This window comes from Megalobrama amblycephala, linkage group LG7 (assembly GCF_018812025.1).
Source record: "Megalobrama amblycephala isolate DHTTF-2021 linkage group LG7, ASM1881202v1, whole genome shotgun sequence".
Lineage (NCBI taxonomy): Eukaryota > Metazoa > Chordata > Actinopteri > Cypriniformes > Xenocyprididae > Megalobrama > Megalobrama amblycephala.
Window position 1 is genome coordinate 17,226,745 of NC_063050.1, and position 23,238 is coordinate 17,249,982.

The window sequence follows — 23,238 nt, forward strand, 5'->3', positions numbered from 1 at the left end:
AATAAAGGCATAGAACCTTCTAAAAATATACATATGAAAATGGAAACAGTCGTCAGACTGAATGCGATTCTCTCCTCAGCTTCGCTCTCATCATGAAGAGTCTAATGTTCGGTGACAAGAAACCACACTGTAGCAGAACAGACTGCATTGTGAAATATTTAACAGAAGCGCATTAGCATCAGACTGCAGGAAGTAGTAAGTAATGTTCTTCCTCCAAACCCCCTGTGAGAAAGAGAGAGAGAGGAGGAGCCCAGCGGAGATAAAACGTCTAATTGTCCTCCACCTTCCTGGTTGGCGTCTCTCTGTGTCTCGATTTCACCGTCACACACACAGTATCACAAAAACATGACAGTGTGTGAAGATTCATAAAATTATTTTTATGATCTTCTGCCTGCAGCCACAAGCTTTATTTTTAAGCCTCTCACCTCTGTCTGTCTCTCTCGCTCTCAAATGAAGAGATTACTTTCACAAAGTAATGTTACAAAGAGGCAAAATTTCACACTCTCTCATTTATACACCTTTGGGGGAAAACAATAACCTTATAATTTAATGATTTGCATTCAATTTAAGAAAAAAACAATGAAGAGAATTAAAGTTATTATTAAGTTATAAGTTTTTTTTTTTTTTTTTTTAATTAATGAATAGTTATATCATGACTGCTTTCAGTTTTTTTTTTTTTTATTTATTTTGAATTTGAATATTTGATGTTACGAGGTGCTTTTTATACAAATATTCCTTTTTTATATAGAGTTCAATTATGACTGATTTCACAGTTATTCATTATTTTTATATTAAATTGTTTTTTAAAAATGTTATTTCAATTATTATACCACATTTTTCCAAATGTGTATAAATTAACCCTTTCATGTATGAATTATGAAAACCTGATTCAGGATTTTTTTTTCTTATGTGTTTTTATTGCTCTTAGGGCATGAAAAACAAGATTTGAACTTTTTTTTTAGATGTCCACTTGAGTGGACAGTATGTGTTTTTGGTTTTAACTGAAGAGATACTGTATTAAACATAATATATTAATAACACAGCAATACTGTGTGTATTTAACAAACCAATGAATAAAATGATATAAAATCATGTCAATGACGTGACTTAGTTTTTTTTGCCTTAATAATAATAAAAAACAAAGATATGACATCCAAAGTATGTAAGATAGTACAACTAGATCCCTTTTATTGAATCCAAAAGGTTTTAATTATAAAGATTTTGAAGTGTCAAAAGGTCATTCGGTTTAACCGTCCAAAGGCTAATACAGCCATTTCATTTGATTAAAATATCTTAAAATGTAATAAATGTATATATGTTTTATTCTGGCATGATTTTATAACATCATATGTCAACACAGTACAAAATGGTATTAAGATTATTTGTAGAAGTTGTTCCTTTGTTATGAGAAAAAATGTCCGGAAAAATGAATTTCATTGATGTCATTCGGAGTAACCAATATAAAGGGACCATTTTGGATCAAGTCATGCGGTCAATATCATGTGACAGGATGTGACATCATTCAGACACCTGCAAAGGACCACATGGTCATGAAGCAAAGTAACTAACTCTCTTTTAACTATCTGAAAAATTCATGTTTTCACTTGATCATACACATGTCCCGAAACATCAGGTCATTTGGTACAACTGCTATAAAACATGGAAAATGTTGTAATATTTTAAAAACTTGTACTAAACATAAAATGTTTGATTGTCCTTTTGCTAGCTAGATATCAGCCTGTTAGCATTGTTTGAAAATATCATTTGGTATAACCAAAAGTGTCATTCGGTAAAACCGAAATTTTGGTTAAGACGAATTACTTTTTTGGTGGCAAATTTTGTCCATCTTGTAAAAAAATGACAAAAGCAATTTTAATTGATTATATTTGATTATAAAAACCACATAATCTGATTGTTAACACTTAATAAAACTTCAAAATTAATTATATCTCCATTATGTTTTTTTACACTCTTAAAAACCTTATTCGTCAATGACCCATATTCAAAATATATAATACAGCTTTAATGATTGCAAATGCAACGGAGTTTGTTCCCGTTCGACCAGCAGAACAGGAACTTCATACAACTTCGCATGTCTTTGATATCAGAACATGAGGATGTGATTCCATCAAAAATCTCTCCAACCGGTGAAGGTAAAACTCTGTGGAAACCCAACTCAGACTAAGTAGAAAGTTGACGCTCCCTCCAGTCTACCAGAGTACGTCGATTTACGCTTATTAGCTGATAATTCTGATTATGTTCAAAATGGACAAATTTCTCCTGTAGCTGTCCTCTGAGAAAACAAGAACAGTCACAGTGTGAATTGTAGCTGAAATATAGCTAGTGATGAATAATGTCCAATTTGGTGGACAGATGATTAATCAGAATTTCCTTCCAATCTAAAATCAATCAAATTTAACAGTGATATGACTCCTTTCATGTTACTTGATGCTACAAAAATGTTTCTCCTGCAAGAGTCTCCAAGGAAAGAAGGAATTAATTGATATTCAGGAGCAACTTGGCATTTCTGACTGGCCGTTGGCCATCTCGGTTTGGAGGGGAAAAAATCCACATACAACAGCTTGCCACTTGGTGGCAATGTATAGGATGATGCACTAGTGTCCACTCTAGAGGTTGACGTGTAACTATGCCATCAAAATCCATGCATACGCAAGAAAATGGCTTTTTGAATAGCTGTCCACTATAGTGACCTCTATGTGTGAAAGGGTTAAAGAATGTGTAAAATTCCCTGTCTTTCTCACTTTTTGCCCATATCTCTATTCCTTGTCTCTCTCTGTACCTGTCTGTGTCTCTTGCCCGTCTCTCTCTCTCTCTCTCTCTCTCTCACTGTGATCCTTGATGAGTTTGTTAATTATGTCTTATTGAGAAATGACTTTTCTAATTACTTTTGCTCTTTAAAATAGAAATGAACCTCCTGGACCATACAGTTCAATCTCTTTAGTTAAATACTGTGTCATGTGCAGTGAATATCACTTTAAATCATTTACTGCATTAATAACAATGGAAATATTCAAGAGAAGTCTATTTATGCACTGACCAGTATGAGTGAGATCATCTAAAAAAAGTCAACAACTAGTAAAATAGTAGTATTTATTAATATTTTTAAACATTAAGTTTTTAACAATATCATTTGTTATATGTAATTTTTATTATGTGTTGGTAACACTTTACAATAAGGTTCCATTTGTTAACATTAGTTTCATTTAAAGGGATAGTTCACCCAAAAATGAAAAGTTGATGTTTATCTGCTTACCCCCAGCGCATCCAAGATGTAGGTGACTTTGTTTCTTCAGTACAATACAAATGATGATTTTTAACTCCAACCGTTGCAGTCTGTCAGTCAAATAATGCGAGTGAATGGGAACTTCTACTATAAGAGTAAATAAAACATGCACAGACAAGTCCAAATGAAACCCTGCGGCTCGTGACGACACATTGATGTCCTAAGACACGAAACGATCGGTTTGTGTGAGAAACCAAACAGTATTTATATCATTTTTTACCTCTAAAACACCACTATGTCCAACTACGTTCAGCATTCGCTTAGTGAGGTCTGATCGCGCTCTGACAGCGGCAGTGATGTCTGGCGCTTATACTTCAACGAGTGCGAGACATCACTGCCGTTGTCAGAGCGCGATCAGACCTCACTAAGCGAATGCTGAACGCAGTTGGACATAGTGGTGTATTAGAGGTAAAAAAATTTATATCAATACCGTTCAGTTTCTCACACAAACTGATCGTTTCTTGTCTTAGGACATCAATGTGTCGTCACGAGCCGCAGGGTTTAATTTGGATTTGTCTATGCAAGTTTTTTCGACTCTTATTGTTCGAGTTCCCATTCACTCCTATTATTTGACTGACAGACCGCGACGGTTGGAGTTAAAAATCATAATTTGTGTTCTACTGAAGAAACAAAGTCACCAACATCTTGGATGCGCTGGGGGTAAGCAGATAAACATCAAATTTTCATTTTTGGGTGAACTATCCCTTTAAGTTTATTTTTAAGCTTTTCATCTAATATTTCTATTTAATATCAGTTTTATTTCAATTAAAAATTATTTTTAATAGTTTTAATTAATAACTGCACTGATATGAACTCAAAACAATCTTTGGCAGAAGAATAATAGAAAGTAAACAAGAAGAGAAGGACGGAGGTCTGGTTGGATATGGTGCGGTATCGCTTTCATATAGCTGGAGACAGGAAATGTCTTATAGACAGGATGTGTTCATATCTCTGAAAAACAAAGCATGACTGACAGGCGGATCTTATATCCAGTTTCTGAGGTAATAGAATAGTCGAGAGAGGCAATATGTGTGTCTGAGTGCATATGCTTGATCTATGCTGGATCTTAGCTGAATCCAAAGAGGGCAATAAATCAAAAACACCTCTGACAGGCAGGCGACACTCACATGTGGCCACCCATGGAGAAAACAACAGCGTCTGATGCTTTTCTGATGCTGCCAATCACGGCTCGCATTATACAGCTCCAAAAATAAAACACACAAACATACAACTGACACAATAACACTGACGTTCAGCAGCACTGACCCATTTAGCAAACTCTTTTTCATTAACTCCCCTTGCCGTTTCTCTGTAAACAAAAATACTTTTTTCAGTGTTTGTGAAGCGAATTGCTTCAATAGCAGAGAAAACATCTGATTTATTGTTTATGGCCTCTGCCTGGCCATTAGGAGGAATCATTGCTGGTTTTAAACATTCAATTCATCAGGAAAAGTCAATCTAAACACCTTCCCAGGGATGTTGAATCAAAAGAAAAAACATTTGCATATTATTTGACTGGAGGAAAGCATACATTTCATGGCTTCAAGGGGAACTGCATTGGCGTCTAAAGCTGCATATCAAAGAATCTGACTACAGTATGCTCTTAAAATGAAAAATTAATAAAGCTGGAGATGCAAGTCTGCCATTGCATTCAGACGCAAATACAAGAGATCAACAAGCTGCAACTGTATAAACAATGAAAACACTACAATAGCATGAACAGTAAAATTAAAAAAGGAAAATTCTCTTTGGCTACTTTTAATTCTCACACAAGCATCACTTTTATTATATGGTTTATTATAACACAAAAAGTTATAATCAGATAGTGTTATTATGTACAAAATCCAAGAACTGACACGTTAGATTAAGGGATTATGTCAAAATATGTGAAAATAAGTTGCTTTGAGTACTTTAAAATAATAAAAAATTGTGTCCATAACCTAATTAATATTCATGAGGTCACCATTCGCCATTCCATGATGTCACAAATTACATATCCATTATGAGAAACTTAAAACAACTGAAAAGACATGCCATTTCTGAAAGAAGCAATCTTCCATAGGTTATATAAGCAGAAGTTTACTCATTCTCTGTGTTACCTGGACTGAGAAATTCACGTTTATTTGTCAGATGAAGTCTGCCTGGGGACGCAAAACGCAAACCTATGGACTTCTGACAACTCCGGGGCTTTCATGAAAATACAGATTATACTTCTGCATTTTTGCATCCCCATCAACAGACAGAGGGATCGACAGAGGGTTATATTAACAGAACAGTTATTGTAAGGGAAGGTTTATCACTGAAAATTGAATCGTACTCCGTCTACTCTTTAAACAGCATTATGTTAAAAATGGAAACACTATGGCAACAGCTTTCTTACCTGTACGGGACAATGATTTTGCTTCGGAAAGTTGGCCGGAACAGATAGAAGTTTTTTTCCCTCTGTTTGGACTAAAAAAACTGTGTTCGTGGTCATCCAGTTTGAAGCTGACTACAAACATGGAGGTTTTTCAGATTTTGCGTCACAGCGTTTTCTCCATATTTACGATTCTTTGCAGCCTTTAGCCACTGCCTACAACGCACTGGATCCTTCACTGGAAACCCATTATGACTAAAACACCATTATGACTAAAAGTTTGCTAAGAAGTATTTCCTACTAAAGCAATGCAGTATTTGACTCTGGTTAGCGTATCCATAGCAGACTGGAAGGAGTGGCCTTGGATGGCAACACGCCCAGTGCATTGTGGGTGTTGAAGTTTTCCTACATATTTGGCAAAAGGGAAGACAACAGCCTTTTTTCTGTTTTCTCAGTTAGCACAGATTTAAAAAAAAAAAAAAAAAAAAAATCACCTTTCTACTATATAGGCAACCAAGTTTTAATGAAAGCCTATTTTGCCAGTGGTGAAGTACCCCTTTAAAATACAAATCTGTTAGATACCATGTAATAATTTAAAATCCTGAGGCTTATTTTATTGTAAAGTTCAATGAAGGTTGATAATTTGACAAAACTGGAGACTGTCTATTAACAAGAACGCAGGCTGAAGTTAATTTATCCAGCTATCAGATTTGGACACGTGGCTTGCAATAAAGGTCTCTAGTCTCTGCTGTAATGGACTAGCAAAAGCACAAGCATCTGTTTATACACACCAATAATCCTTAAAGCTGTTAAATCCCACCAATTTCACATGCCTCACCCACATCAGACCACGTTTTGTACACGAGGCTGCTCTTCACAGGGATGTAGATTCTTTTAACACTTAATGAGATGACAAGACTTCAACATTCACAACTGGTCCTGTGTGGTGGGCTGATGTCAACCATTACCATAGCAACCACTTGAGTAGAAACGTAAAGCGCTTGTTTGCGAGCAAAACGTCTGCATCACTTATGGCACATGACCTGAGAACCTTTAGAGAGTGAATCCCACTAAACCTGTTAACTACATGACCAGGACACATTTCACTCAAAAAAACGAAAGAAAGAAATCATGGTAACACTTTAGTATAGGGAACACATATAAACTATTAACTACAACTTTTTCCTCAATAAACTCCTAATTTACTGCTTATTAATAGTTAGTAAGGTAGTTGTTAAGTTTAGGTATTGGGTAGGATTAAGAATGTAGAATCTGGTCATGCAGAATAAGGCATTAATATGTGCTTTATAAGTACTAATAAACAGCCAATATTCTATTAACATGCATGCTAATAAGCAACTAGTTAAAACACCCTAAAATAAAGTGTTACCGAAATCATAAATTATATTTTTCTTTTAAAAAAGACTATTTTTAAAACAATTCTGATTTGCATCGCCGCATTAATTCCACGACAGTCAATCATATTTTTACACCCAAATTCTGATTACTATAATGCAAAAAAACAAAGAAAAACACCTCAACAAACTCGCTCTCTTTAACTGAATGCAGAAAAATTCAATATTATTTCAAGTGTAAAGTATTTATACAAGTGTTTATGGCAGTATACATTGTACTGCCTATTGCCTTTAATTTTAATTACAATACGTTAAAAATGTATGCAATTTTACAAAAATAAAACATGGATGCATTGCGGTAATAAGAATTTGGGGGGGAAATGGGCTTATCAAATAAAATAAAAAAATGTCACAATGAAAATATTTCAAATAAATGCTGTTCTTTTGAACTTTCTATTCATCAAAAAATATAGAAAAAAAACTAATATTTTAAGCAGAACAACTGTTTTTATCTTTGATAATAATCATAAATGTTTCTTGAGCATCAAATCAGCATATCAAAATGATTTCTGAAGGATCATGTGACACTGAAGACTGGAGTAATGATGCTGAAAATTCAGCTTTGGTCAATTACATTCAAAATATATTAAAATAGAAAGCAGTTATTTTAATTTATTTTACTGTACTTTTGATCACATTAATGCAGCCTTGGTGTCCAAACACAAACGTTTGCGATGTGAATAAGTGATGCCTTTAAATAGCTTGTGTTGTTTGTTTAATATCCAGCTCATTTTCCTGCTGAATGAAGTCTGTCATCACAAGGTGAGAGGGTTAATTCGGAGGTTGCCATGGAGTATGACCCAGCCAGCTCCCCAATTAACACCTGCTTAGTCCTCTCAAAGGACACAGAGAAGCTCCCATAAAGACGAATAATAGACTACATAGAGTAGAAGAGTACATGGACTACAGAGAGTAAAACCAAAAAGACTAACAACTGATAAACCCAACAGAGATTCACTTATTGCAACACACACAACACTTGCTTGCAGAGCAGCAGTCAATTTACTAATGCTATCAGAGCTGCTCAGCAGCGGGACACTTAAAGCAGACTACTTCATCATCCTTACAGCACACCTGTTACATTTCTCATCTTCATATGTCTCTAGAGCTCCCTCTCTGATATTTCATCTGTTGCTCCAGCATGACTGGTCACTAACATATGTTGTGTTTAGATGCAGGTGTGCTGGTGTCTCCACAAGACTGAGTGTAGTTTCTGCACCCCTAGAGTCACCAAATAGAGTCACAAAGACAATGACATGCTTAGGCAATAGGATATGGGTACTAGAGCAGATACTGGTTTGCACACAGTTTCAAGAAAGAGAAGAGAAGGCAAAAGGGAAGAATAGATGAATAGGTGAAGGAGAGGCTCAGAGGATACTCTAAGAGGAGCTGAATGGGATAAATATAGACTCTGATGGCAGTGTGAGAGAGCAAAGCTCACAAAGGACCTTCACTCCTGTCTCTGTACATGGCAAGAGGAGGGAAACGAGGACAAAAAGGACTGTTAAAGGGTGACCGGATGTCCTGGTTTTACTAGGTGGGTCCCAGTGTCCCAACAATTCATTAAAAATCTAAATATGGCCCTGTTTCAGACATTAGACTCACTGGCTTCAAATGAAATATCTCCAGTGTCCTCTAGCTACAGTATCTGGTATCATTGTTTGCTCTCAGCTGGATGACATTGCAGAGAAGAAAAGATTTCCCTGCATTCAAATTAGGGATTTGCAATTTTTAAAAAGTTAATTCAGTTAGTCTGTAAATAAATTAAAATAATGAAAGACATTACAAATAAAATCCATTTAAATAAAAAAGTAAAAAAAATAAATAAATATATATATATATATATATATATATATATATATATATATATATATATATATAAATAAAATAAAATAAAATAAAATAAAATTATATATATATATATATATATATATATATATATATATATATATATATATATATATATATATATATATTTTTTTTTTTTTTTTTTTTTTAATTTGTAATAAAATAAAATAAAAATGGCTGTGCTTGAAAAGATCAGCAGAATGTGGTCAAAGATTAAAAATAAAATAAAATAAAATAAAATAAAATAAAATAAAATAAAATAACAATGATTCTTGATCGATTCTGATATTCTCTCTCTCTAAACGATTCTGAGCAATTTTTAATTCAATTAGTCTGTAAATAAATTAAAATAATGAAAGACATTACAAATAAAATCCATTTAAATAAAGTAAAAAAAAAAAAAAAATATATATATATATATATATATATATATATATATAATTTATTAAAATATATATATATATATATATATATATATATAATTTATTAAATATATATATATATATATATATATATATATATATATATATATATATATATATATATATATATATTTTTTTTTTTTTTTTTTTTTTTTAAATATACTTGAACCTCGGCTCAGAATGCTTTTATGACGTGAGATTAATGTAAACACCTTTGTAACTCACTTAAACCTTTTTGCACTTTATAAATGATTATTTTAGGATTAAGTGGTGTGCGTAAAGGAACTGGAAGGAAGCAGAGTATAGGTGTTTCTTCACATAGTGCAATCTGCTGTTAAAAACTAAGCTCAGGATCAATTTGAAAGAGAATCACGATACATCGGAAAATATCAGAATCACTCCAGATTCTTTGTATCGCAGATTGAGAATCGAAGTATTGCCCCAGCCCTAAGCAGAATGCGGTTAAAGTTTACACTTTCAGCACCATGTTACAACAAATGGGAACCTGATGCTTCTCTCCATAGAGTTCAGTGCATTCGCCAATGTTGTACTGAGTCATGAGAGCGTTTGAAGACCTGCCTGTAATGTGCAAGTGAACCCTCAAACTTTGATTAGCTGGTCAAGTGTGTTTGATCAGTCAGTGAAATCTCCAGGAGAGGGTTTGCTTTAATATAAAATGCTGTGATCTTCAAAAGACTAAAGCAGACAATCTTTAAACCTCAGCCAACTTAGCAGTAATGTCAGGTTCACATAAAAGTTTCATTCCAAATCAGTATTGGCGTATTGAGCAGTGCTGAAGTCTGTTTCACTGGGATTTAGGTAATACGATTCATTCAATTCAGCATGTGGGCTGCATTTATTATCTAACAACTATCGGCTAGATTAAATTTATGGACAAAATTTAAAAGTCAGCTTAATTCCAGGTAATTCTCTGCACAGACTGAAATATAGTTGCCTCTAATGCTGCGAGACCACAAAAACATACATCAGCAGTGCTTGTGTTTGAGATAAAATGGTCTGAAACAAAAGCTAATGCTGATAAACCTGATCTTGATTGTGTTAATTTGATTGTATACATCAACTTCTTTATAATAGCAATTGAATCTTTTGATAACAGAACAGTTATTGTTTGTGGACAGAATGTCATAAACTGGGAATAGCGAGTTATAACATTGCAAGTTATAACCTGGGAACTGCGAGTTATAAACTGAGAATTGTGAGTTATAAACAGAATTACGAATTATAAACTAGGAATTACGAGTTATAAACTGGGAATTCCAAGTTATACACTGGGAATTGCGAGTTATTAACTGGGAATTATGAGTTATAAACTGGGAATTGCAAATTATAAACTGAGAATTGCAAGTTATAACTAGGAATTCTGACTTTTTTCCCCCTTAAAATTCCCAATTTATAACTCTCAATTCTCAGTTTTTAACTTGCAATTCTCAGCTTATAACTTGCAATTCCCATTTTATAACTCGCAATTCTGACTTTTCTCTCAAAATTTCCAGTTTATAACTCGCAATTCTGACTTTTCTCTCAAAATTTCCAGTTTATAACTCTCAATTCTGACTTTTCTCTCAAAATTTCAAGTTTATAACTCACAATTCCCAGTTTATAACTCTCAATTCCCAGTTTATAACTCTCAATTCCCAGTTTATAACTCGCAATTCTGACTTTTCTCTCAAAATTTCCAGTTTATAACTTGCAATTCCCAATTTATAACTCGCAATTCACAGTTTCTAACTTACAATTCCCAGTTTATAGCTCGCATTTCTCAGTTTATAACTCGCAATTCCCAGTTTATAAACTGGGAACAGAGGAAAAAAGTCAGAATTTCAAAATATAAAATGGGAACTGTGAGTTATAAACTGGGAATTGTAAGTTATAAACAGAATTATGAGTTATAAACTGGGAATTACAAGTTCTAAACTGGGAATTTCAAGTTCTAAACTGGGAATTGCAAATTATTAACTGGGAATTGCGAGTTATTAACTGGGAATTATGAGTTATAAACTGGGAATTGAGAGTTACTAACTGGAATTACAAAATTATAAACTGAGAAGTATATAACTAGGAATTCTGACTTTTCCCCCCTCAAAATTCCCATTTTATAACTCTTAATTCTCAGTTTTATAACTTGCAATTCCCACTTTATGACTTGCAATTCTGACTTTTTTTCCTCAAAATTTCCAGTTTATAACTCCCAATTCACAGTTTATAACCCACAATTCCCAGTCTATAGCTCGCATTTCTCATCTTTTAACTTGCAATTCCCAGTTCATAAACTGGGAACAGAGGAAAAATTTCAAAATATAAAATGGGAATTGCGAATTATAAATTGGGAATTGTAAGAAATTAAGTCAGAATTGAAAGATATAAACTGGGAATTGCGAGTTATAACTGAGAACTGCGTGTTATAAACTAGGAATTTCAAGTTATAAACTGGGAATTCCAAGTTATAAACTCGGAATTCTGAGTTATAAACTGGGAATTGCGAGTTTAAAAAAAATCAGAATGTGAGTTATAAACTAAAATATTCTTAATCCATGACGGAAACAACCTTCCATACAAATCAGATCAGTCGCTGTCATGTTGGGACTCTCTTTATGAATGTTACTCGTGTCCTTAGATGTTTAAATTGTCATCTAACCGATTCCTGAAGTCTCCCACATCACAGGATCAACACTGACTCAAACTATAATCTGACAGATTATCTGAAAGTCGGCGTCGTCAACAAACAAGATTATGCCACAAGCAACCTGTACTCCTCCATTCATCTGCTCGTACATCATCCTTTCATTTTTCCTGCTGCGCTTTCATTTCCTGAGATCTGCGTTTGCTACCTATTGCTGTGAAGTCACAGAGGTGTGTAATTTCAGGCCGTGAGGAATCGTCTGCAGAATGATCTCAAGAGAACTGAATCATCTCAGACAGTGGTTCTGCCATATGAGAGTTTTGATATAGTCTATCATTTTCATTTTTACAGAAGACTCGACTATTACACAGCTTTATATTTTCATAATCCTATAAGAGGAAAAGTTACTGAGTAGGGAAAGGCATAGACATGGTCTGTCTGAATACTCGATTCTGATTGGCTGGAAAGTGTGCATTGAGTAAGGGTTAATCCCGATAATCTAACTGTGGATCAAACAATTTTAATGCACAACGTGGAGGCAAAGATCCACCTGACGTGAAAATCTTACCGCACTATCTCTGTGTCTGATGCAAAGCTGCAGAATGCTAGATCTAACGAGCCGTAACTGACCTTCCTGTCAAATATTGAGCCGCAAACATCAATAACAGCTTTATCTTGTCAGTGCTGGCAAATGACCATGGTATAAGCGGAATAATCCATGGCTAGCTGTGCTTTAAACGATATGCACTTTGCGTTGAGTGGTTCTTTGCCTCCATGTCATTCATTAAAATCGTTTATTGCACAGCTTTTTATGGAGTTTCACACCAGAACATTTTTTAGTCCTTGAAGAATTGCTGTTTGCTCTTTCCTGTTCTGCCTTTGATATCGGCAGAGTTTTTATGATAAGTTAAAATGCTCCGTAATGACTAACTTGGAAAGTGAAGTGCAGGATGAAGAGCAGGTGTTTTAGAGAGGAACTCAGTTAACCCACTCCAGCGTCTCAAATATAGGCCAAGACATTTCCTCGGGCTCTACACTTTCTGTTCTCTCCCTCTCATTCATATTCCCTCTCCGTCTGTGTTCATCATAAAAAGCATTTGAGGCTCAGAGCAGCCCATCCCAAATGACAGAGGAACAGAGAGCAATAAACTCTCTGTCTCTTTCTCTCTCTAAAAAGAGACAGCGACAAAACATCAAAACACACTTTCCTGAGACATAATCTAAACACAAGCATCTAAACACAAATGCATCTAGTAGCTACACAAATTTCATTTCATGCACAATTCCAAGCACTTTACTAGTGACTCTCCCAAGCTGTGATATCAAATGCAGCTAACAGGGAAAAATGTAAGTCCATTTCACACTTTCAAACAAAACATGAAACATTTATATTTTTATAAAAATGTGCACTGTAAACCTTAACGCTCAAAATAATTAATTGGTTTGAGTAGGGCAAACTCAAATTAAACAAACCGGTTCAATCAAATTAACTTTGAGTATTTAGAACTTACTTTTGAGTACACGAAACTGACACATTTGAAGTAATCTGAATTGTTTCATTGTTTTGAGTTTTATAAACTTGTTTCTTTTAATTTAGACCAACTTAAATTTACCTGAAACTGGGCTGAGAATTCTATTTCCCAGCGTGCTTTGCCATGACACTCGAAAGGGAGAATAAATGTTAAAATTAAGTCTTATATAGATTATATATAGATTGGTAACGGCCGATATATGTTAATTTTTAATGTTATCATTATTGGCCCGATAAGAAAATTTGGTTGATATATAAATAATGGATTATTTCCTCCAGCTGAGACACATCAGATGCGCACTGTTTACCATGATGGATTTGAAATGCTTGAAACATGATTGGAATCACTTCAAAAAGGAAAATACAATTAAATGAAACATATGCAGCGCAAGTCTGTCATATAGGCTACATAAAGTTATAATGAGAACAATATAATTGTGTTCTTGGGACATGGATTTTAATGGTTCAGCTTCTCAAAAATAATATAAAAAATTGAATTTATCAGCCAATATATTGGTTATCGGCTTTCAAATATTAAGAATTATCGGTATCGGCCAAAATTTTCATATCGGTGCATCCCTAGTTTAATGCTTTGCTATCCTAATTCAGAAGAGTTTCTGTTATGTGGGTTTTTTGGGGGGCTTACCATCATGGTGATGAGAGGAGCATGGGCTTAGTTTGAGAAACAAGTATTTCATAAGTGTTCTATATTGCCGTATTCTTTCGACAATTGTTATGCTATGCTGATGTTATCAAAGTATTGTGTTACCAATTAGCATTTGCTGAATTAGTTATAGCTAGCTAAATTTCCACTACTAAAAATATAATTTAAAATGTTGGCGCCGATAGCCTTGTGGGCAGCACGCCAACATATAGTCACTGTGTTTCTGGCGACCCGAGTTCGAGTCCTGACTCGCGGACCTTTCCTGATACCGCCCCCCTCTCTCTCTCTCTCTCTCTCTCTCTCTCTCTCTCCAACTTTGCTTCATGTCTGCTTATATGAAATATATATATTTATAGATATATTAGGGCTGGGTGATATATCGCATGCGATTGTCATGCGCATTTCGTCAGTAAAGCCGGTTCCCTGATTACCGCAAAATCGCCATCACCTGCTTTCAAATGGAGCGGCATTTAATAGACAGAGCCGTAGTTCACTGTCAAGCTACGCATGGAAGGCGATTCATTATCGAAGGCGATTCATCTGCGATATGAACGCGATATTACGTAGCTTGTCAGTGATCTACGGTTCTGTCTATTAAATGCCGCTCCATTTGAAAGCAAGTGATGGCGATTTTGCGGTAATCAGGGAACCGGCTTTACTGACGAAATGCGCGTGACAATCGCATGCGATATATCGTCAGCCCTAATATATATATATATATATATATATATATATATATATATATATATATATATATATATATGTATATGTTAAGATTACATGATAGTTTCATTTACAAAATGTATATCTGCCAGTTCTGCTTACTTAAACTTCAAATTTCATAACTTAAAAAATTTGATGTTACTGATTACCTCAAATTTGTTGAGTTTTGCCAACTTATTCGGGTTTAAAGTGTTTGTATGCTATAAATTAATTTCATCAGAACACGCATCCACATTTGAATGGCCAGTAATGATAAAATATGATACGGAATGATACAGTTAGAGAGTTAACCAGTTAAACCCCTTTGGTCAGGTCAACGTCTGTCACGACAGTTCAAAGAAAATCTCATTGAGCAAATCTTATAAACACGGATAATAACACATCAGGTTCAATGGGGATTTGTGGGTGAACTACTCCTTTAATATCACGTAAATTTATCTTTTTGCAGTGCAGAAGAAAATAATTGAACTTTAACTATTCATAAGCCCTCTCTCGCTCACACACTCACACACACAGCAGAATGTGACTAATCTGAGCTCAACAGCGTCAGTGCAGACAGAATGGAGCACCATGGGGGACAGACAGAGATGAAGAGAAAGAGAGAGAGAGAGAGACAGTCTGTTATTAAGGCACACTGTGAACAAACACACACACGCGCATGTTCAAAGCCACTTTAATCTCTTCTGTCACACAACAACACACATTTAAGCACACAACCAGATGACACACTCAACGACCACAACATATGTACAAGATATAGACACACATATAAGCAGCTGCTCAAGTGCTTATGCCAACACGGCCAAAAGCATATGCGTATGTGCATACAGAACGCACAATTTACCAGGAGTTTAGATACATAAATTCAATCAATAGCAGTTTTAAACAAGTGCTTCATCAATATATGAGATTTCAGCTTCCAAAATACAATATAGAACACAGAAGCTGATGGCCAATATAATTAGTCTTAGGCCAATAAACTGTATCAGAGAGGCTGATTAAACATGTCCATAATGCACAATTTTGAGATTATCAGCACCGGACAATATCTGTGTCCAATCGGATGATTAACAGATTTTATACTTTCTGTTTGGTGTCGGTAAAATTTGAAAAAGGCTGCATTTATTTGATCAAAAATTCAGTAAAGCAGTAATATTGTGAAATATTATTCATATTTTACAATAACTGTTTTCTATTTGAATATATATTTTAGCATTTTTATCAAAGCTGAATTTTCAGCGTCATTCTTCAGTGTCACATGATCCTTCAGAAATCATTCAATATGCTGATTTGATGCTCAAGAAACATTTCTGATTATTATCAATGTTGAAAACAGTTGTGCTGCTTCGTATTTTTGTGGAATATTTTTTCAAGATCTATCTATCTATCTATCTATCTATCTATGTGACTGAGAAACTGTACATGATGCTGCTCATGTTCAAGAAAAAACAAGATGATGATAAACAAAATATTTTACATGGCATAAAATGATATATATATATAAAATATATTTTAAGTATTATTATTAAGTAAATAATGCAGTTGTCAGTGAAACATTTACGTGCTATAAATGTTCAAAAAAATTTCCACCATTGGCAGGTGTGGCAAAAAGTCAATTTTGGACCTGGTTGTTGTCCAATGCCGATAATCTCAAAATGGCAATATAACGAACGACTATTAATCACCTTGACCGATATATCAGTCTATCACAACTTAAACAGAAAGGTAGATCTCATGAGTTCACGCATGCAAACACACTTGCAAAACACAAGCTGTCACCTCTCCACGAAACAGGCGAGAGACGATGACATCAGTGTAAACAATCACAGTGCATCATCATCACCATCATCATCATCAAAAAGAACAAAATCATCATCATCATCATCATCAGATCAGCAAAAATCAAACCAAACACAAGCAGCACATATTGATGAGTCATAATTGCAAGAGCAAGCCAAATAATTCTCTCTCTCTCTCTCATTTACCTCTTGGTTCGGCGGAACATGTTGCTAGCCAGGACGGCCGGTTGGCAGGCGCACACGCGGCGATGAGAGTGACAGCGGCAGCCGAGTGTGTCAACACACACTTAAACAACATTCACATAAAGCAGCCGACTACACCATGACACATCTCGTCCTCCCTCACACATGCTCCGGGTTCATCTGAGTGTGTGTGGCTGAGTGATGGAGGACGAGCGAAGATACAGAGAGAGAGGGAGAGGGAGAGAGGGAGGGAAGGTGGCTCTCAAGGGTAATGTGCCAAGCCAGGAAGTAAAGGCAGCGAGAGAGAGAGAAAGAGAGAGAGGGAGGGAGGAATCATACGAGGGCTGTCAGCATGTGTGTGTGGCCATTAAAAGCCTATCAGAGCTCAGGGCTCAGGGCTGTGCCAGTGCTAATGGAAATCTGAATGACACATGGGAGGGATAAAATCAAGCAGAGAAAAAGATTATGTTGATATTGTTCATAAAATACACCACAGATTATTTGGGCCCTTAAACATGGATAGTCAGATTGGATTAGCCGACTTTATTGTTGCACAAGCTTAAATAGTATTTCAATAGATGTCATTAAATGTATCTTAATATCTAAATATATACCTTAATATTTTTCAAAGAACCCATCATTTTTACCAAACACTCTAGACCGTCACTCTGTTGACTAAATGTCACTCTAGCAGGGCTATTTTGACCAAACATCTAAATTGTTAATACAAGAATACAGTAAGAATTGAATTAAACATAATCAATGTATGTTTTGCACATAGTTTTGAACACAATCTATATATATATATATATATATATAGATAGATAGATAGATAGATATACACACATTTTTAATATGAATTTATAATAATAAAAATATAAACAAAGATGAATAAACTTTTTTTTTGAGACAATGCAAAAAGATCCTATGTTTAAATCAGATACATGGGAAGGGTGGAAAGAAGAGAGAAAGAAGTGTTTTTTTGGGAGCTTGCCGCACTTATGCTTGGATGCTGACATCCGATTGGTCGATTTCATTGTGATGTGACTACAGAGCTCCACCCATCTCTCTGTATGCCAGGGAATATAAGAACTGACATCATCTCTGTGCCCTAGATAGCTCACCACAATAAACCTTGTCTGAACCTTCAAATCGCGTCATGTCACAGTCGGGAGGGTCTGCTGGGACTGGGGAGGCCGTCTCCCAAACCACACACACACACTCAGCTGCATACAGGCCCAGACAGACATTAAAAGGTGCTCATTTCAATAATAAATGATCTGGATGGTGGAAAGAGAGATGAAATATAGATGAGAGACAGACGCAGATTAGCTTTTAGAAGTTACTGGGTCAAATTCATAGAGGGGAAAATATGACCAGGAATAATGGATGGAAGACGTGTGACCTGCCCAATCTGACAATGGAAACATCACTCAGATCCATCTATCCATCTATCCATCCATCATTCATTCATTCATTCATTCATTCATTCATTCATTCATTCATTCATTCATTCCATAATCTATCCATCATTTGTTCCATCCATCGCTCTATCTATCTTTCGTTTGTTTGTTCCATCTTTCTATCGTTCTTTCCATCCATCCATCATCCTTCCATCCATCCTTCATTTGTTCATTCCATCCATCCATCATTTGTTCCATCATCCATCCTTCCATTGTTCCATCCATATATCCATCCATCATTTGTTCCATCCATCGATTCCATAATCTATCCATCCTTCCTTCGTTCCATCAATCCATCCATCCTCATCCTTCGTACGTTCATTCGTTCCACAGAATGAATGAACATTCCATCATCAATTGTTCCATCTTTCCATCCATTCATCTCAAATTATTTTATTAAGGTAATAAAGTACAGTAAAAATGTTTCTGCAGGTTTTCCACTAAACATTTCCATCCAAAATTGAAATTCATAGAGGGGAAAATATGACCAGGAATAATGGATGGAAGACGTGTGACCTGCCCAATCTGACAATGGAAACATCACTCAGATCCATCTATCCATCTATCCATGCATCCATCCATCATTCATTCATTCATTCCATAATCTATCCATCATTTGTTCCATCCATCGCTCTATCTATCTTTCGTTTGTTTGTTCCATCTTTTTATCGTTCTTTCCATCCATCCATCATCCTTCCATCCATACATCCTTCGTTTGTTCATTCCATCCATCCATCCATCCATCCATCATTTGTTCCATCATCCATCCTTCCATTGTTCCATCCATATATCCATCCATCATTTGTTCCATCCATCGATTCCATAATCTATCCATCCTTCCTTCGTTCCATCAATCCATCCATCCTCATCCTTCGTACGTTCATTCGTTCCACAGAATGAATGAACATTCCATCATCAATTGTTCCATCTTTCCATCCATTCATCTCAAATTATTTTATTAAGGTAATAAAATACAGTAAAAATGTTTCTGCAGGTTTTCCACTAAACATTTCCATCCATCCATCCATCCTTTGTTTGTTCATTCCATCCATATATCCATCCATCATTTGTTCCATCATCCATCCATCATTGATTCCATCATCCATCCTTCCTTCCTTCGTTCCATCAATCCATCCATCCATCATCCATTCATTCCATCATCCATCCTTCCTTCGTTTCATCAATCCATCCATCCTTCCTTCCATCAATCCATCCATCCATCTCAAATTGCCAAATTATGTTATTAAAATAATAAAATACACACACACACACACAAATTTAAATGGTTAAACACCTAATTTAAAAAAATAATAAATAAAAAATGTGTTAAATGCAATAATCAGTGTTGGGCAAAGTTACTTTTAAAAGTATTGCATTACAATATTGTGTTACTCTCTAAAAAAAAAAAAAAAACTAATAGCGTTAGTTACTTTTAATGGAGAGTAATGCGTTACATTACTTTTGCATTACTTTTTCTCATCTTAGCTGAGCTGTTTGTTTTTAAAATAGTTCTATTTTTGGCAAATGTAAATGTAAACCAAAAGTGAAATGTACAAGCCTCACGCTGAAGGAAATGCAAATTCACGCCTGAACAGTAGAGGGCACAGCTCAAATAAACATTTCAGCTTTGCTGCCATTCTGGAATACTGAAGAATAGGACACAGGAGAAGAAGTAAATGGGTAAATAATGCTCACATTTAGTCTAGAACTACAATAACCACATGTTTACACAATGCCTCTGCACTTACTCCCAATTTCTCTCAAGATGGGGGAGAGCTGTCAGTCAAAAAATGGAAAAACAAACTAACTTGTGATATTAATTAGAAAAAGTAACTCAGATATTTAGTTGTAAATTTAAAAGTAATGCAATACATTGCTAGTTGCTTGAAAAAAGTAATCTGATTACATAAATCACGTTACTTGTAATGCATTACCCCCAACACTGGCAGCAATATGAAATATATTAATTTTATTAATTAAAATCATTCAATGGCTAAAATCACATCTTTAATCTAAATATGAAAATTAATCTGAAATTGCACCTTGAATCTAATGCTTAAATTAAAAGGTTTTCTCAAAATAAAATTACAATCTCATAAAAAAAAAAAAAAAGCCACAGCCACCAAAAACATCTGATAACCAAGGCAATGGGAAACGTTGCTAGAGTGACTGTGTAGTTTTGTGGATATGAGACATTCTGAAAGTCATGGCGGTCCAGACAGTGGTAAGATCGTATCCTGATTACAGCCAGCGAGGTTCAGCAGTCCTGGAAATGTCATATTGATCGTCTGCTGATTAATCTACTGTATCAGCCCAATTAAACAGCATGACCTGTACTGAGCACAAAAGACCCATCCGTTATTAGCTGCCATGAGAAACTACAAAAGCCCTTCCACATCTCCTTGTCTCTTCACACACCTCCCAAGAGAGAGCTCTATTCATACACACACATTCAAGCACCTGTATTGTGAGAGGCTCTTTAGCAGTTATGTTAATGCTACTAATGGTGGCACTGCCCACAACAGAGCCCATTACAAACAACAGCCATTCTGATCTGATCAGCGTACAAAAAGACAAAACTTTCACAGGAGATAATGAAGCCCACACAGTCACACACTCTCTAACACCAAATCTGTGAAAAGGAGGTGTTGTGATTCTATATATAGGGAATAAAAAGACAGAAGTTCACACACACAAGTGTTCAGTATAGACAGACAGGGAGACACAAAGGAAACACACACAGGGAGTCTCTCATGCCAGAGAAGGTTCAGCACCAAGGCCAGCGCCTCATTCACTGTCTGCAAGGCTCAGACTCCACAGCACTGGCTCTGCACTGGTTTTGAGTCATAATAATGGGATTTTATGGTTATTTATTCATATAGCACCATTTAATACAACGTTGGTTGTCCAAAGTGCTTCACAGTCCCAAAAAAAGAGGAAAAACAAACAAATAAAACAGTATAAACAATTTAAGTATTTACAATGGACAGCAACACAGTGCTAAAATATTATGGATATTGATGAAAAGTTAAAGGGTTAGTTCACCCAAAAATGAAAATTCTGTCATTAATTACTCACCCTCATGTCATTCTGTAAGACCTTTGTTCATCTTCGGAACACAAATTAAGATATTTTTGATAAAATCCGATGGCTCAGTGAGGCCTCCATTCCCAGCAAGTTAATTTAGACTTTCAAACACCCAGAAAGCTACTAAAAACATATTTAAAGTACAGTACAGTGGTGACAAAAATACTTTTTGTAAGCCAAAAAACAAAATAATGACTTAATTCAACAATATCTAGTGATGGCTGATTTCAAAACACTGTTTCATGAAGCTTTGAAGCTTTACGAATCTTTTGTTTCGAATCAGTGGTTCGGAGCATGTATCAAACGATCTCAAACTGCCAAAGTCACGTGATTTCAGTAAACGAGGCTTCGTTACCTCATACATGTTTTGAAATTTCAATGGTTCACGTGACTTTGGCAGTTTGAGATCGTTTGATACACGCTCTGAACCACTGATTCAAAACAGAATTTTTGTAAAGCTTCGAAGCTTCATGAAGCAGTGTTTCGAAATCGTCCATCTCTAGATTTTGTTGAATAAAGTCGTTATTTTGTTTTTTGGCACACAAAAAGTATTCTTGTCACTTCATTTAATTAATGACAGAATTTTAATTTTTGGTTGAACTAACCCTTTAGCAAAATGTCCTTCAAATAAATACTTAGTCCTTTAGATAAGCAATTAACTCTTTCATTTCAAAGTTTCATGTTCTTGGCAGCCAGTAATTTACCACACAGAACACACTGTGGTTGCCAAAAACCATGGATACTCATGTGCAAGTTGCAAGTATTTAATTTAGTGTGTGTTGTATTTTCTTGCATATTTCTGTTCATGGCTTTCAATGATATTGGCATCTTTGACATTATGACAAAATACCATTGGGCGATTGGATGCATGGTGATTCAAGTCAACAGTAAAAGATATGGGAAGCGTTTTCTCCTGTGTTTTAAAAGTTAATCAGACTATTCATTTTTCTATCCTAACCATGCATAGTTGTATGGTTGGCTGCATTTTATTATTTGCATGTAGCATTTTTCCCTTACTGTCTGCAAAACTATAAGGACAGACACAGTTTGCACTTTTCTCCAGTACTTCTGTCCTGCAGCACCACAGTACTCAAAATGATCTTAAACACTGGTGCACTGATGCCCTCATTTATCACTGCAAGCCTGTCCTGCATTACTGAACCCCATACTGTTGCACTCTAGCAGTACTTCACTAAAGTATTACTGCATAACTGTGTTTTTGCATTGCTGCACTATTGTATTACTGCATTACGTCTCTCCATCACTGCACTAGTGTATCGCCATATGCCTGCATCACCGCACAAAAATTTTAAAGCATCTCTGCATTACACCAATCTTGCATTGCTGCACTGATGTGTCGCTCCATTACTGCACTAGTGTATTGATGCTTTCCTGCACTGCAGCACTAAATGAAGTTCCTAACGTACGGTTCGGGAGGAGCCTAATCATTCAGTCCTGTCAATCATCATTACAAGCGTATATAAGCAGCAGTCATTGTGCCGTCCCAGTGACAATTCTTCCAGCATCCCTCCACCTCCCCATCTCCTCCTGCATTTCTCTTATTCTCCCTATGTAGTACCGATATAGGAGGGTTAAGCTCGGAGCTTGAGCCAAGCCTCAGATTTGAGCCTGCTTTGAGGACAGCAAGCCAAGTTTGTTTACCATTAACTATTAAAGGGGACCTATTATGCCCCTTTTCACAAGGTGTAATATAAGTCTCTGGTGTCCCCAGAATGTGTCTGTGAAGTTTTAGCTCAAAATATCCCACAGATCATTTATTATAGCTTGTCAAATTTGCCCGT

General features: G+C 35.4%; 1 protein-coding gene across 2 annotated transcripts in view; it reads right to left on the reverse strand.

Moving 5' to 3' along the window:
• Positions 1 to 23,238, reverse strand: part of mast1a (microtubule associated serine/threonine kinase 1a) — a 72,398-nt gene that overhangs the window by 33,479 nt on the left and 15,681 nt on the right. Inside the window, exon 1 of one of the 2 annotated variants that reach the window (XM_048196213.1) lies at positions 16,890 to 17,435. The exons of the other annotated variant lie outside the window; for it this stretch is intronic. Coding sequence (XP_048052170.1) covers positions 16,890 to 16,909 — 20 coding nt within the window. The 5' untranslated portion in view covers positions 16,910 to 17,435. Of the gene's footprint in view, positions 1 to 16,889; positions 17,436 to 23,238 lie in introns of those variants that run through there. 2 annotated transcript variants of the gene reach the window in all.